The sequence below is a fragment of the Poecilia latipinna genome, unplaced genomic scaffold, assembly GCF_001443285.1.
Source record: "Poecilia latipinna isolate Pla-1442-1.1 unplaced genomic scaffold, P_latipinna-1.0 Scaffold552, whole genome shotgun sequence".
NCBI lineage: Eukaryota > Metazoa > Chordata > Actinopteri > Cyprinodontiformes > Poeciliidae > Poecilia > Poecilia latipinna.
The window spans coordinates 392652-408251 of record NW_015113168.1 but is presented as its reverse complement, the minus strand read 5'-3'; the positions used below and the strand labels follow the sequence as shown (position 1 = coordinate 408251).

Here is a 15600-nt window from a genome sequence, read left to right as displayed (position 1 = left end):
CAGACTGAGCGGTTTTCTGAAACAAAAATGCCAGCGTAAATAGACCATAGTAGGTTTTAATGGTCAAATAAGTTTGAGATGACAACAGTTTGTTTGAAGGAGACCATGTACGGAGAACATAAAAAACATGGTGGAAACAAGAGATTTTTAATATCACAAGTGATGATCCAAAGATTCTAAACACATCAAAACAAGTTAATGGATAAAGCAGGCTAACAATAAGCTAACTTTAAGCTAATATTGCCCTCCAGAAGTCTACACAGCAGCCATTATGAATATTTATGGCCTGTGATTAAAAAGTCAGATCTGTCAGTAAACCGACCACTTAAAATCAGAATCAGAGAGGTTATATGTCCTGTCCAAAAAACTCTTTATTCAGGAAATGTTTTCAAGCTCGAAAGCTAATTTAGTAACAGATTTTATGTGGATGTTAAAACACAGAAAGCTTCTCTATGACATCTTTTGACTACAACGTAAGCTATTAGCACCAGGTCCATCTACATGATGCTAAAATCCAACTACTTGTTCTTTGCTTGGCTATTTAGAAATGATTTCTTGATGAAGGCGTGGACTCTGTTGAAGTTTTTAATTTTACTTAACTTCTAACATTTGGCCGTGATGTAGGTATTGCGCTAGTTTGACACTATGAAGCTTACCGAACGCTGTGCACAACCATCCTTCACTACGAAGAGAAAAGTACTAATCCCAACGAGGCGGCTGTTAACGTTAATTCAACATTTGGAAGTGTGACCAACATGGATTGAACGACTCTGTTCATTTCCTCTGCTGCCATTGCTAAAACCTTTTAAAAAGCTCAGAAAATCGATGTCATCTTTCACAATTTCTCCTTCCGTTAGCCGATTGGTCCGGTTAGAAATAGTACCGGAGAAATTCACTTAATTGGGAAGAAGCCCAGATGGAGCAGCGAAGAGAGACAAGAGTGGAAAGAAATGGTTAGGCTAGCGTATTAGCAATAATACAAGGAGTTCTGGGTAAATATAAACTAGCAATAAAATTAATTCTAAATTTGTAAACTCAAAAGCAACAAATCTACAAGTGAAATCTGGTAAGCATACAGAAATGCATTTAAAATCATTCATTAAGGCACCAAGTTACACAACAAATTGCATACTTTGTGTAATTCTTTAATTTATGGCTTAGGACAGAAACGTACCTGATGAGTCTGTGGTAACAAACACTTCAAAATAACTTTAATCACACAATTTCGACATAGATGTTCACATCTTGAAGAGAATGTTTACACTGCATAGTGAGCCCATGGCCTCTGTTACAGTTTTATGGTACAGTAAAAAAGACATACAAGCAAAATCTACAGTCATTTTTTTTAACTGAGCTAGCTTTTTTTTTTTTTTGCTAAGTCACTGACAGTCCTGTTTATACTTGGCCACAGATACAGGCACGGTTCCACAAAGATGTAACTGTTGTTAACACAGAGCCTTCTGGGAAGACTAAGCTCAGTCACTTTAAGCAGTTAACACTACAAGTCATTCTGAAGCCCATGATGATGACGCTTCAGTCTGGTGGACCTGAATAGACCTCTGGTGTGTAACAGTAAGGCAGTTAGGTAAGATGTTAGAGATCAAAACTGCATATCTAGGACCTTTTTAAGGTATTAATACTTCTTCAATCTTCTATACATTTTGTCACATTATAAACCATAAACTTCAGTTTATTTCATTGGGATTTTACGTGCCAGGCCAACATGATAGTAGTGCGTCATTTTGAAGTGAAAAGAGAAAGATACAATGTCGTAAAAATTTAACAAATCTCTGGCAAAGTTGGTATTCACATCCTTCACTCTGACACCCCTGAATAAAATCAAGTGCAATAAAATCCCTTCAGAGGTCGCCTAATCCAAGTGTACAAACTTAGGCTTTGTAAATTCTCTTCTTTTTACTTCATAATGATGCACCATTTGTGTTCGTTTGTCAAAAGCTTCATCAGCCAATATAATTTTTCTTTGTTTGAAATTAGGGATGCACACAGATGAACATTTGTGTTGATGTTGATATTCAACATTAATATTACTGTTGTGGCCGATATTTTTTTATTTGACTAATATTTCTCTACTGAAGAGACCAGAAACAGATGTGAACAAGATCAAAGTAAATATCTGTTGTTTATCTCGGCTTAGTTTTATTAATTGGACCAATACTGACATGCTAAAAAAAAATTACTAATATCGGCTGATACCGATGTTAGTGGCGATATATTGTGCATCCCTACTTGAAATGTCTCCAAACATAGTGACAACGATCTTTGCAGAGGTAGAAAATATTGGTTTCACATGTAAGAAATCAGCCGACCATCCAAAATTAAGGATCTATTGGTGCAAACCTAGGTTAAAAAGGTAATAAAAAAATTCAGAGGGTATGAAGACTTCTGGAAAGTACAGTATTTGTTAAAACAGTGACATTTCAACAAAGACTGGTCACAATAACCGTATTATGTTTAAGTCCAGACGTTTCAACTCACCAAATGAGAGTGAATGAGCTGAAACCATGGAGACAGAAGCCCCGCCCACTAACCCTGCTGCGGTTTGGCCAAATCGAGCACAATGTCTCAGACTCCAAGGCCGACACTTTACTGACATCTGTCAGAGATTTTTAATAGCATTATCCAATATGTGTGTAACACTGATAGATCCAGAGAAAATGAAATGATTTCAACACAAAATATAACATCATGTCAGCACTGTTCAGTTAGAATTGCACTTTTTACTTTGACAGTATGAAGAAGTACTGCCAGTGGAAAAAAAATGTGTGAATAATAATAATAATAAAAAAATGGTCCTCATATATTTGATATATTCGGACAGAATGTAAAAAGTGAGTAAATCATCTTGAGTATTGCTGTTAATAATTAACCTGATTTCTCTTCCTGCCAGAACTAATAACCAAACATCCTCCTGTTCTCTCTGCTGCTGGACGGGGTCAGCGTCTCATGCGGTCGGAATCCACACGCTTTTCCACTGGACCGCGTTTCTCCACAGGTCTTCCAGCAGGGACGGGTGAGGCTGAGCCCAGTCCGGGGCTGCGCCGCGCCCCTCCCCGCCCTGTTGCCAGGACAGCCTGAGGGTTTTCAGCGGGCTGGTGCAGGTGTGCTGCAGGTACTGACAGCCCTGAAACAACACACAGGACAGAGACATGATCAGATTATACATATTATTTATATATATATAAACTGTCTATTATATTTAACGATGGTAGCGCGTCGTCCTCACCTGGGCGCTGCCCCAGTACCAGATGGCCTTGATGACGCTGTGATTAGCCAGCGCCACTGTGAGCTGGTCTCGATTTCCCGTGATGATGTTCACCAGACCTGCAGGCAGGTCAGAGGACTGGAGCACCTGATGAGGACCAAAACATGCACGAAAGATACAAATCAGAGTGCAGGTGAGATCAGGAAAATGTCTTAAAATGAGATTCTGAAGGTTATAAACGAGGAATGCACTGATGGAAAAAGTTTGGCCGATTAAGAAAATCGATATTATTTTCAGCTGATAACCGATAAATCTAAACCCTTTCAATAAATGAACAATTAGGGATGAACGCATTCCGATTTAGGCCAATACCAACTTTTTCTTTTTTATATATATATATATATATATATATATATATATGAAAAGTTGCTAAATATAGCGACAAAGTTGCTAAGTTGGCCACAGCGGGGTGACTGCTGTTAGCTAGGCCCATGTAGTGGTGACCTGGTGGGCAGGTTTGTCTATGGCAGATACAGAGGGAACAGTAACTGCGTTTCCATTGATCATCCAACTCCACAATTTGACATTCTGAAAATAAATTTGCTTGATGGAAACACGGTAATTTTGATTATCGATAAAACATTTTGCAGCCAAGATGAGGTCTTATTCAGCCGTAAATTGGTTTATTTAGCAAAAATGCAATGGAAACACTTTTTTCACATCAAAAGAGTCACATTGGTCAACAAGCAGATGTTGCCAATCACAAAAACCACAAAGAAAAAGATGACAGGAATCATTTGAAGGATGATTCTGTAGCATGTTTCTTAAAAACCTGTTGTAAAAACAAACTTATTCACTTGTGATTTTAACTGCATTTCATATTTAATGGAAACACCGCAATTGTGATTTTTTTTTTTTTTTTTTAATATATTGACCAAGTTTTGCACAAATTTGTAATCAGCTAGTAGCTAATTATCAGACTTTTGTCGGGATAGATAAGGTTAGTGAATACGATCGGTTTCACATGTAAACATCAATCGATCGCCGATTTTCCAAATTCAAGGAAAATGGAGCTGATTGATTGGTCAGCCTGAGCGCCTTTATCGGTGCGCTCAATGGCCAACCACGTCCCAAGAAACATAAACGGCAATAAGATGTTAACTAGTTGTTATGGGCCAAGTTTCTTTTATTGGATTCATACTGATATGTTTAAAAAATTACTAGCAGTGATCAATACCGTTGTTAATGCTGATATATTGTGCATCCCTTATATGAACTTCATAAATATTTTTTCGCATCTCTGTATCTGTTGCATCGGCACTGAATTGCTCTTTTACCTGAACAAAAGCCAATGCGGGGAGTGGAAACCTCTGACTGGGCACCATGACGACCGCGTTGCCTGTTGCGATGGCTGCCCCGAGAACGGTTACCATGGAGAGGAGGGGCGCGTTGTCGGGTAAGACGATCCCGACAACCCCCAGTGGTTCGGGGAAGGAGAGCGCGGCGCCGGACTGGGTCATGGGCTGAGGAAGAGGAGGAGACGGTCAACGCTGACCACAGCGATGCGCGGCGCTGCAGAGATTCTATGGGCCTCACCGGGGAGCCACCTTGTACTTTGTCACAGTACGCCGCCCAGACGTTGAGCCGGCCAACGCTGAGCTCCACCTCTCTGTCAGCTTCCTCGGCTGGAACCCCCAGCTGGGCGCCGACCGACGCAGAAACCTCCTTCCTCCTGGACTCCAAACCTTTAGCCAGAGAGTAGAGCGACTGAGCGCGTGCAGACGGACTCTTCTTCATCCAGCTGAAGGAGGGAAGGAGAGTTAGAATAATTCTTACTGGACTTTGACGTTAACAAATGGGTCTGTGGAAATAAATATGTTCTACCCAGCAGTTTTAGCTTCACCTGGTTCAAACTATGAAAACTAAATCTCCAATTAAGCATCTTTTTCTGTCCAGTTAATAATTGTTCATACAAAAATAAACCAACAGGTCCTACACAGCAACCATGTTAAGTCAAGCAGAAGTGGCTGAGCATATCACATTTAGAAGTACTCTACTTTACATGCAGATGCATCTTTTGCTGCAAATGATCAATTGTTCACTAAATGAATGTTTTGTTGTTCTAAGGAAATAAAATGTTTATTTTCTTATTTAAACAAGGAATTGAATCAGTTATTTCCATTTTTCATGTATTCTTAATGTTGTACAAAACAAACTTAAGCAGATAAATAACTGCAGAAAGTGCTAATTTTCTTTGTCCAATAAACTGTTGAAATAACTCGATTGCTAATCTAATCGCTAGCTGCAGCTCCACTCCACCATTCACACCACTTTGTGTCGCTCCGTCATATTTCGGTGTGTGATCACCAACTCTAAACGTTTACAGAGTTTTGCCAGCAGCTGTTCGGGATCGGAGACGATGTGTTTATTACAAATCGTTTCATCACTCTCTGTTGATGATTAATCTCTGGACTTTGTTCAGACACCGACTCAGCAGGAACAGTCTCATCTCTATCACATTGAACTAGGGAGGAATAACAAGAGGAGCACAGGAAGACAATAAAATGTGTTTTCTTCCGAGTCTGAACTTGAAAAGCTCCACTTAACGATAGCTAGTTACTGTATGTCTGGACATGTTTCGGCCTTGGTCAGCCCACGTGATACAAATGATAGAAAATGTTTAATGCTTATTTTTTTACTTTCTTCCAGTTGGTTGCATTTTTACTCAACTGTAAAGGGACAAAATCTAGTTTCTGAACATTTTTTCCTTCCCATCTTTAATACCAGCATAAACAAATGTGGCCTGGTTATTGACTGTGCAACCTTACAGATGTAGGTTTATGAAAATATTTGTAAGTTTCTGTTTCTTGTTTTTCGTTTCTTTTTCTTCCTTTCTTGTAACCAGCTGAATAAAAACCTGTCTCTTCCTTAGTTAGAACATGTTTCTTTTCATTGTGCCGTTTGTTTTTATTTGTGAATATGTGCTCAAAGCTCTCACCCAGGTTGAACTTTGATCGCAGTCTCCACGGCATTCCGGACGTCTTTTCGGCCTCCATCGGGACAAAAGGCCAGCACACTGTCGCCCCCTGGTGCCTGTACAGTCACACTGCAGCCTGACATCGATTTACATGCTTTACCACCGACAAACTGAGGGTAGGACTGAGGGATGCTGTCACACAGAGAGAGATAAACATTTTCCTCTGTGCTAGCTACTCTATAGTTTATTGTTTAATCTGGGGAGGATTAAAAACCTGCCTGGCACCATCTGTGCTATCAGGAATGACAACCTGGGCAGCTTCTGTTCCAAACTTTGAGTATTCCAAAGAAACAGGAGACGGGCGAGGAAGAGGAGAAGAAAAGGAAGGACGCAGGAACTGGTACAGACCCTGGAGGAGAGATAAGAATCGCCATTAGTAGGACTGCACCAATCAAAGATCTTTAAATAGCTTGGCCTGCCGATTCCAATTCTGGCCGACACCAGAATTTTTTTGTCTGAAAAGTTGCTAAAGCCCATGAAAAATCTGTGGCAAAACTTTAAAATTAATCTTCACAGATGCTCTCTGTGCCGTTTGACTGAGCTTGAGCTCAGAGAGGATTCTACAAAGCAATGAATGATTCAAGGGAACCGAATACCGTCTTTCACTTTGCAGTTACATAATTGTTTGTGTTGTATTGTCCAAAAAACATGTTGATGTTTATGGTTGTAATGTGACAACATGTAAAAAAGGTTAAGGGGGAAAATATCCAGTATCTCTGCTTCCTGAAACACTGAATGGATAGATTAGCATTTTGTACCAATCTGATGGTTAAATAACCTGAGTAACAGATTAAAAACTATAAATATTTGTTTTTGAGCTCAAATGTCTATTTATTCCATCGGTTAGCAGCGAAAGTGGGTTCGAAATGAAAATATTGCTTATTGTGTTTTACTGCAGTCAGCTGTGTGGCTTCACAGGGATGAACAGTCAAACTGTTGCCATGGTGAAAAAAGATCCAAGCTCACCTCCTGTCCTCCGTCGGTGCCGGTTCCACTGTCTTTGTGACCGGAAACGGGAAAACATGGATCGGAGACGGAGCTGGAGTTCACCCACACAGAGCCCACAGACAGACTGGAGGGAAACAGTCACAGGAAGAGGGTAAACAAAAAAATCAACAAGAGTTTCACAATATTTGAGCTTCTACGTTACAAATATTAGCAAGGAATTTTGGAACATTTGCACTTATACATGACGGTAAACGTAACTACGTGTTACTCGATATATCAGTCATGAACATGAAGTAAGGCTGAGGCAGCAGCTTGGTAGAAGTAAGAAGTACTGCCACCTGCAGGTGAGAGTTGGCATCACTTAAATCCAAAGTTTTTTTCTTGACAATTTTTCCAGAAAATTTGCAATAAGGTAACAATTATGCACTAGTGTGAAAAAAATTCTGGTGTCTGATGATTTTGGTTTAATTTCCACGATTGAGAAATTGCTAAAAATTGGACGGACTAATTTAACAGTTCTAAAAATATTTACAGATATTAAAGGGGCAGTGCTGTGCGTTTTCCAAGCACATAGTGCCATTTTATAGCATAATACAATAACTACATTACCTTCAGCTCCTATAAATATGTGTTGTATATCAAATATAACTTAAAATGAATTTTACTTCATAATTCAACTCCTTGAAATTGGGCCTCTGTCTCTTTAAAAACTCCTGCTCTTTCTGAAACTCCGCCTTCAGCAAGTCATCACAACATGGCTCCTCTATTAACTCTTTAACATTTCATTTAATTAACGTTGCACTGAGAAGTAGCTCATATAATAAGCTTAGCTGATGTGCAGTTCCACCGGGTGTTTGCTAACTGCTGCTGGCTAGTCTGAAGGAGCTGAGTACACCTGCTCTGTCAGGCAGAAGCTTGGAAACTGCAGCTTTGAGGAGGAGCAGAGCTAGGTCCGCCCAGGTGTTTTGCACAACTGAATGGTTGCCATGGAGATTAAAGGATTCCTCAAACATGCATGAAAGAATCAAGCCAACACACCAGGTATGTTTTTGATGAAGGAATGAAATTACAAGATGATGTAAAGTTCAAAAAAGTCAATTTTACATAATACTGCCCCTTTAAGAGTAATGAGATGATGCGTTTTGGTAGCATAACAAAAACATGTTTAGTAATGTGAACCTCTTAGCGGTCTCCAGAGCCAGGGTGAGGTCTTCAGTCCAGATGGACGCTGCATGGCCATGAGGGCTGTGGTTCCCTGTGTGGAAGCAGAGCGACAACAATGACAGCACCAAACACCCGGGGTTGAATTCTATTTAAATATGTGATTGATTCAATGAACAACAGTGAAATCCATGTAGAAAGCTTTTATGTTTCAGCAACAGATGCTATTCCCTGAATTTTAAAAATGCTTTAGTAAAAGGGGAGTTTGACAGAATGGCACATTTTTTAAAGTGTTGTTTGTTTACCCAGCAGCACAGCTTCTGTGTTGCTCCTGAACATCAGCAGAGGCAGCAGAGGCCCAGGAGGTGGAGTGACCACATATGGAGAGGAGGGGGCCGCCCCACAGAGCACCGTGGGGGGGTACCGGGCTCCGGGACTGACACCGCAAGGCTGGACCAGCTGAGGACAGGGACACAAAACGGGAAAACCTTTTAACCCCGTCCTGATTCCATCAGCTAACATTCAGAACTCATCTTTAGCCCCTTTTTAGAGCTAAATCCAACTGCAGCAGAATTGAAAATCACTGTTCAAAGAAGCTCTTGATCCAGTCTGGCTGAGCTCGACCTGTTCCACAAAGAAAACATGGCTGAACGCTTGAGTGCCTACAAAAGCAAGCTGTTAGCAGCTAAAGGTAGTTCTATAGAAACACTGTCTCTGAGGCACTGGGTGCAAGTACAGACTTTTTGTAAAAAAAAAAAAAAAAAAAAAAAAAAAAAACCCGGGAGTTTTAACCTGAATTTTTTTTTAAATTAAATATGAATACTTTTGGAAGGCGGTTTAAGTGTCTGTCAGTTTGTTTCGTCACATTTTTGTATAGCTTTGAAATTTCAAGACAAAAGTTCCAAAACCCTTAAAATGTAACTAAAGAACAAAACTAACTAAAAAACAACTTGTGACAAGTCTAGAAACTCTTTTTCTATGAGATCTTAAAGTGCAACTAATCCTCAAACCAACATTTTTTGCAGATGGTGTCCAAGTAGGCTCTTAATGGTGCCATCTTTGTTTCTGTGCAAATGTTGACACTAGTGTAAATTTGTTCAGTTCTGCAATATTTTTGCCAAAACCATCTTTTGCTGCTCCCTTTGGGCTAAAGCAGGGGTCCCCAAACTTTTTCCTGTGAGGGCCACATAACTTTTCACATGGGCAAAAACCATGAGTGAAACGGTGACTGGGACTAACTAGCATATATTCCATTGAGGGAAAGTAACTATAACATATTAATTTCTCATATGTTAACATATATACTGTTTTGAAGTATAAGCTGCTACTTACAGGCATCGCTTCGAAGAATTCAACCTGGAATGCGGCGTTCATAACAGTCACGTGTTCATCTGCTCTACCGTTAGCAAACAACCGAACTGATTAAATAACATAAAAGTCAAGCAGTTCCCTAAAAGTCCAACAGATGGCAGCAATGCGCCCCACAGTTTACAGGACACATTTCCTGCTAAAGAGCCCCCTGGTGGTTGAAGAAAAATCCACATATAAACCAGAAAATACAATGAATGAAAAAAAATCTGAATGCTCTCTGGTATTGTTCAGGGGGCCGGACCAAATGTGGAGGCGGGCCGGATCCGGCCCGCGGGCCGTAGTTTGGGGACCCCTGGGCTAAAGGGTGCCTACTGCAGTGGAATTTTAATAAGGGCACTTATTTCTAATAACTTTGTTTATAAAAAGATAAAAACCAAATTAAAATATCCAGATTAAAGACACCCAGAAAGACACCCTATTGGTTGCAAACAGTAAAGCTTGGTTGATGTTTACATCACAGAGGCAGGTGTTTGACTAGAAAACCATCTGGTGCTTTCACATGTTGTTGCCATAAAAGTCTCAGGTAACAAAGAAAAAAGTCACAAGTCACATTGTTGATAGTCGCTTTTTCTGGGAAAAAAAAAAAAAAAAAAAATTCTTATTGGGGTCTGAAAAGTGACTACATATAGAGAGACAGTGGATAAGTTGGCCACAGGGATTTCTCGTCAACCCAACAATTGGCCACGCCCCTTAGTGTCTCCTGGCTCCACCCACTTTGGTGGAACTGGTCTGGAGGCAGGGTTTTGCTTTCACACAGGGGTTCATTTTGATGCGTTCCAGTCACCTGGGAAATGGGAATTCAGAGCTGGGTTTGACTCCAGGTGAAGGCGTCTGGTTAAAAGTCAGAATTTCAACATGGTGACACCCATAAACACTGTTTGAAAACATCGTTTTAAGCTGTACTTTCCATTTTAATTTGTTTGGATTATATGTTCAGTTGCTTGAATGTAACATTAATTTAAGAAGCATCTTTATATGTGTGTCTTGTAAAACAAAAGTACTTCCACCACATCTTACTACCACTGATGCGAGGAGTGGCCATTTTGAAACGTGAAGTCAGTCTTATAAGTTGTAACTGCTGGTAGTTGAAGGTCATCCCATTTTCCCAGTGGGGGATGCGATTTGGCTTTTCAGTTGACTTTGTCATAGTTTCGACTACAACTGGAATCCAGCATTACATTTTTAAGCATTCGTAGCTTCCTGAGGGTTTGAAACTAACCGTCGCCCCCTGCTGCAGAGCCTCCTGTACTGCAGCATCCACCAGGACCCTGTCTGCGTCGCTGCTCAGAGGTACACTCTTTATGTTCGCCATGCGCAGCTTTAGCCGGGCCACAACGCTGTCCGACACACTCTCCTGAACACACAGCACCCAGTGGACCTGAAGGCACAGAGAAAAGTTTACAACTCAACACTTTGGTGGAATTACAGAAAACAAGAGACAAGCTGCAGCTGCTTCTTCTCCCACCTCCTTCTTCTTGAAAGCAATCTGTATGACTTCATCCACGGCGCTGTCGATGTCAGCTGACTCAAAGATGATAAAGGGGCAGGTGGCACCAACGCATGAGGAGACGGACACGGGGACGCCCATCCCTGCTGAGGCCTTACACAGAGCCAGCCCGTCCTGAGAGGGAGCGGGGTGAAAGGTCAGATGTAAAAATAATTCAACAAACGGATGCTAATTCTACCATCAGACATGTAACACACCTGCTTGTTGCCACAGTAAGCGATCAATCTCACGTCGGGATTCCGGGACACTTTGGCGCCCAACGTGACATCACTTCCTGTCAGGATGTTAAGTACCCCAGCAGGAAGCCCTGCTCCGGTAAAGAGCTGCGCTAAGAGGAGCGTTGGAGGGGCGGCGCTCCGACCGGGAACGACAATCACAGAGTTTCCTGGAACAAACAGAGAGCGCTGGTACAACCTGCTGAAAGTGTTCACACCCCTTTAAGTATCTTACATTGTGTAAAAATGTTCTAAACGCAAGTTTCAATGTTTCACTAGAATTGTATGGGAAAGATCAACATACATTTTTTTATGCTTAAAAATTAAAACTGGAAACAGAATCCCATGTTTAAGGCCGACTTACTTCTTAAAATGAATTTGAGACATTTTAAGGCCTTAATCTTCAAGATACAAGAATTTAAGACTTTTTAAAACATTATGAATAGATATTAAGACCTACATCTCCACACAAATGTGTAAACTTTGTCCAGCCAATTGGCGATAAATTTGAAATTACAAATGGCAAATGCAAAAAAAAAAAAAAAAAAAAAGCTAGGTAGCAATGACATTTTAGCAGCTAGCTACTGGTAGCCTCAACCCCTCCAGTCACAGAACATTACTTTAAGACTATTTTAAAGCTTGTGGTCAAGTTCAAGGGTCATTAAAGCTTTTCAAGGCACACTGAAAACATCTTAGTCTTCGTCCACACGTAGCCGGACATCTGGGAAAACAAATACATTTTATGTCCACACGAAAACTGTTTAATTTCACTGAAACTGATTAGAAAAATTTCTTCCAAAGTCAAGATTTGCGTGTATACATGGGAAAATGGAGATTTGGTGCCATTCGCATTACAGTCTGTGACAAATAATGCACCACTATGTCCATACATTGATGATTCAAAATGGACATTTTCTTGTTTTTTTTTTAATTTAACGTTATATTCTAATACACTATTTAAAATGAGCTCAACCTGTCCACACAAATTAAGCTTTTGGTGCCATGTTTAATTGCTAACAGGAAGTCGTGGATGTTTTGAAGCAATCTGACTGGCTGATATAGGTCTTAGCTTTGTGCTACACTGCCACCTATAGGTTTGGCATGATATTGTTTTAAACGATGTGGCATAGATATTTGTTTTCATAAAAAAAAACACAGCTATGTGTGGAATGTTTGTGACTATTTTAAAGGTTTAGACGTCAAAACAAAAACTGTATCCGAGATCCAGATGTGTGTGTTTTACCCATGGCCAGCGCTGGCAGGACTTTGAGCATGAGGGAATAGAGAGAGCAGTCATGAGAAGAGACGACTACAACCACGCCTGGAAGAGAAATAATCAAATTAATTCAAAAACCTTGAAAATAAAATAAAACTAAAATAACACAGCATCGCTGATTTCTCACCGACAGGCGTCCAGCCGGGTATGAGCGTGTCTCTGAGCTGAGCCCAGCTGCTGTAGTACTGCAGCAGCCTGACCAGGGCGGCGGGTGAGCAGGACGCCTCACACAGCGCACACAGCTCCGACACACACTGACCGTGTAGCCCGAGGACGCCCACCAACCTGTTCGGGGCGGACATGAAGCATCCAGGTTAGTGGCTCAAACAAAGCCCGGCAGAGCGGTCTGGGTTCAGCGTGTGCGAGTCGGACCTCAGCAGGGCCTTGGCTCTCTGGGAGCAGCTCAGGCTGCTCCAGGACTTCCAGCCGGCGGCAGCAGAAGAAGCACACTGGGAAACATCAGCGTCCTCAGCGCACACCGTGCTGCACACAACACCGCCTGGGGAAACGGGATGAAACATGAAATTATATTTCTGATCAAACGTCATCAGCTGACACGGACGCAGCTGTCACCTTTGGAATCAGTCAGGGAGAGGCTCCGTCTGTCTGCTGGCAGGATGAACTTCCCATCCATGAAGAAACCCAGAGAACGGGAGTGACGGTCCAACCAGGCCTGATGGAGAACAAGGACAGAAATTAATCCTTAAACAATATGAATAATATGCTAATTTTACATATTTGTTAGAAACTGTCACTATGCCATTAGTGTATAACATCAGACAAATGATCTGTGAATTTTTTTTGAAGTTCAGTCAGAAACAACCAATCAGAGCCAGGGAGGCGGGGTCTTACTGCTGTCAATCACTCATTGATGCTAAGGCTAGTTAGCATTGCTGTCAATAAGCAGCTGCATGTAACTGCAAGTTGTTTCTTCACTATCAGCAAGTCGAGCGGTACGTACACAAGCATGATTTAATATTGTGGGATTTTTCTCTCCAAAAAGTTGAATTTCTTAAAAAAAAAAAAAAAAGCAGTCAGTGGAGATTATTCTGATTTTATTTTATGGCTTTTTACACATCTTTGCTAATGATACCAACAAATCTGCCTCACACTGCATTCTTTAAAAGCTCTGATGGGCCAATGGGGGCAAGAATGACTCGAACTGAGGCTCTCAGTTTATTGGTGACGAGGATGCCTCCTCTGTTTGACAGGGACTGGTCAGGCTGGATGGAATATGGCAATGATTGACAGACATCAAACCAGACATCAAAGTCCAGAGCTCAACCTTGATCTGCACTTTTTTTTGTAGTTTTGTGTTCTTCCCACATAACACGGAGCCAAAAACACCCCAACATTAAATAAATTACAACCTCAGAATGCACAAACTGCGTAATAAAAGTGAGAAATATGTTTTAGTAAGCAGCCTCTGAATGCAACAGGTTAACTTTTTAGGATGTTTAAAGTCATAGACGTTATAGAAAGTCTTCAGTTTTCTCCAGTTATAAAACCGTTCTGTATGACAGAATGGAACGAAACCAGGGCCAGATCTGGAAGAACCTGGAGCCCTGGCCTGGAGGCAGAGTTGGTGCCCTATCCATTCAAGAAAAAAAAATTACCAATGAATTAATAGGTAGTCCTGTGTATCACTGAGAATGAACCAATGATGATAATAATTAATATGTTCCCTGGCCAGCAGCTCCATGTTGTGTCCAAAATATTTACGATAACTTCATACTATGAAGTTATCGTATGTGAGTACCCTTTAAATTCATAAAAATCCCAAAATATTTATGGAACTCAGCTCATGTGGGCCAAGTAGATTTACATAAATAATACAGTATTTGCGAATCATGTTCATGTTTCTACAAAATGTTTTTACCAAACAGTAATATTCAATAGTAGCTTTTCATTGCACGTAAAACATAACTGGATAAAATATTCTTTTTAAACCCGATTAGAAGAAGTTACCAGAGTTTGTTTCTGTTTTCTAGGCTATTTTTTAAGGCTCCGAGAATACACAATAATTACAATTGCGTATGTTATAGATATTTCGTAGCTCCTTCATTTGACGTTGTTCCTGTCCAGTGATAGAAGTCACGTTTGCCTTGTGAATTACAGTCAGCTAACAGTTAATGAGCTTCACATGGATCAAACAGGGCTGCACTGGCCCTGCACCACTGCTGTATATACATGTATATGCAGCCACATATTGGCTTTTTAATGCAACTACAGCGAATTCATTACGTTAGCCGCAGTAAATTAAACTGGAAAACTCACCTGAGCAGTGGGAATGCTAGTAGCTGTAGCTGGTCCTTGCTCCATGCTTTGAAAAATCTCGTACACCGTCGGGTTGGTGCTATCAGCCATAATAGTTAGAACTCAGAATAAAAGGGAAACCACGCCGTCTCCGTTTGGGGCTTAACTATAGAGCAAGAATCGGAGATTATAAAACAAGACCACCGACCTATTACTCTACATCCACCGCGGAGGGTTCACTCCTACTTACTTCCGGTGTTCATGCTCCACCACCAAAATGTGTTCGGTAACATGACGGAATCACATCATTGCGCTTATATGTAGATTTTTATGGTCAAGCCATGGTACATTTAAGAACATTTAGGAAATTGACTCAAAAAAATAACGTCATGTCGGAAAAAATTCACATGTAATTATAATAATTTTATTTTAATTATTTGTTTGGTTTAAAAAGAGAGAGAAAATGACAATTTAATAAAACCAATGTAAAGCAGTTAAATTTATTTAAAATGGGATAGGATGTTATTTATAAAGTGCTGAAAAGACCTTGGTGTTAATTTCTTGAGTTATTTATTTCAAGTAGTCTCATGTAGGAGTTCATTAAGT

The 15600-nt window shown here is 40.6% G+C and overlaps 1 protein-coding gene across 1 annotated transcript; it reads right to left on the bottom strand.

The window, feature by feature from the left end:
• Nucleotides 1-1129: 1129 nt before the first annotated feature.
• On the bottom strand, nucleotides 1130-15289 carry aldh16a1 (aldehyde dehydrogenase 16 family, member A1). The gene is made up of 17 exons (XM_015041470.1): nucleotides 15016-15289; nucleotides 13312-13411; nucleotides 13111-13237; nucleotides 12866-13023; nucleotides 12706-12783; nucleotides 11445-11632; nucleotides 11206-11361; nucleotides 10960-11118; nucleotides 8675-8828; nucleotides 8388-8463; nucleotides 7227-7332; nucleotides 6479-6609; nucleotides 6222-6392; nucleotides 4820-5024; nucleotides 4561-4746; nucleotides 3245-3370; nucleotides 1130-3142 (listed from the first exon to the last, which is right to left on the bottom strand). Exons 1-17 carry the CDS (start codon nucleotides 15103-15105, stop codon nucleotides 2963-2965), a joined length of 2391 nt encoding a protein of 796 aa, XP_014896956.1. The 5' UTR covers nucleotides 15106-15289; the 3' UTR covers nucleotides 1130-2962.
• Between the last annotated feature and the right edge of the window lie 311 nt (nucleotides 15290-15600).

What these genes read in the sequence shown, in the direction of transcription:
- aldh16a1 (XM_015041470.1), bottom strand. Translation starts at nt 15,105, where the DNA reads ATGGCTGATAGCACCAACCCGACGGTGTACGAGATTTTTCAAAGCATG. An exon ending in CTCTGCAGCAGGGGGCGACG is followed by an intron (nt 8,829 to 10,959) that starts GTTAGTTTCAAA and finishes CCCTGTCCTCAG; the next exon opens with CTGGTCCAGCCTTGCGGTGT. An exon ending in CACAGAAGCTGTGCTGCTGG is followed by an intron (nt 8,464 to 8,674) that starts GTAAACAAACAA and finishes GCTTCCACACAG; the next exon opens with GGAACCACAGCCCTCATGGC.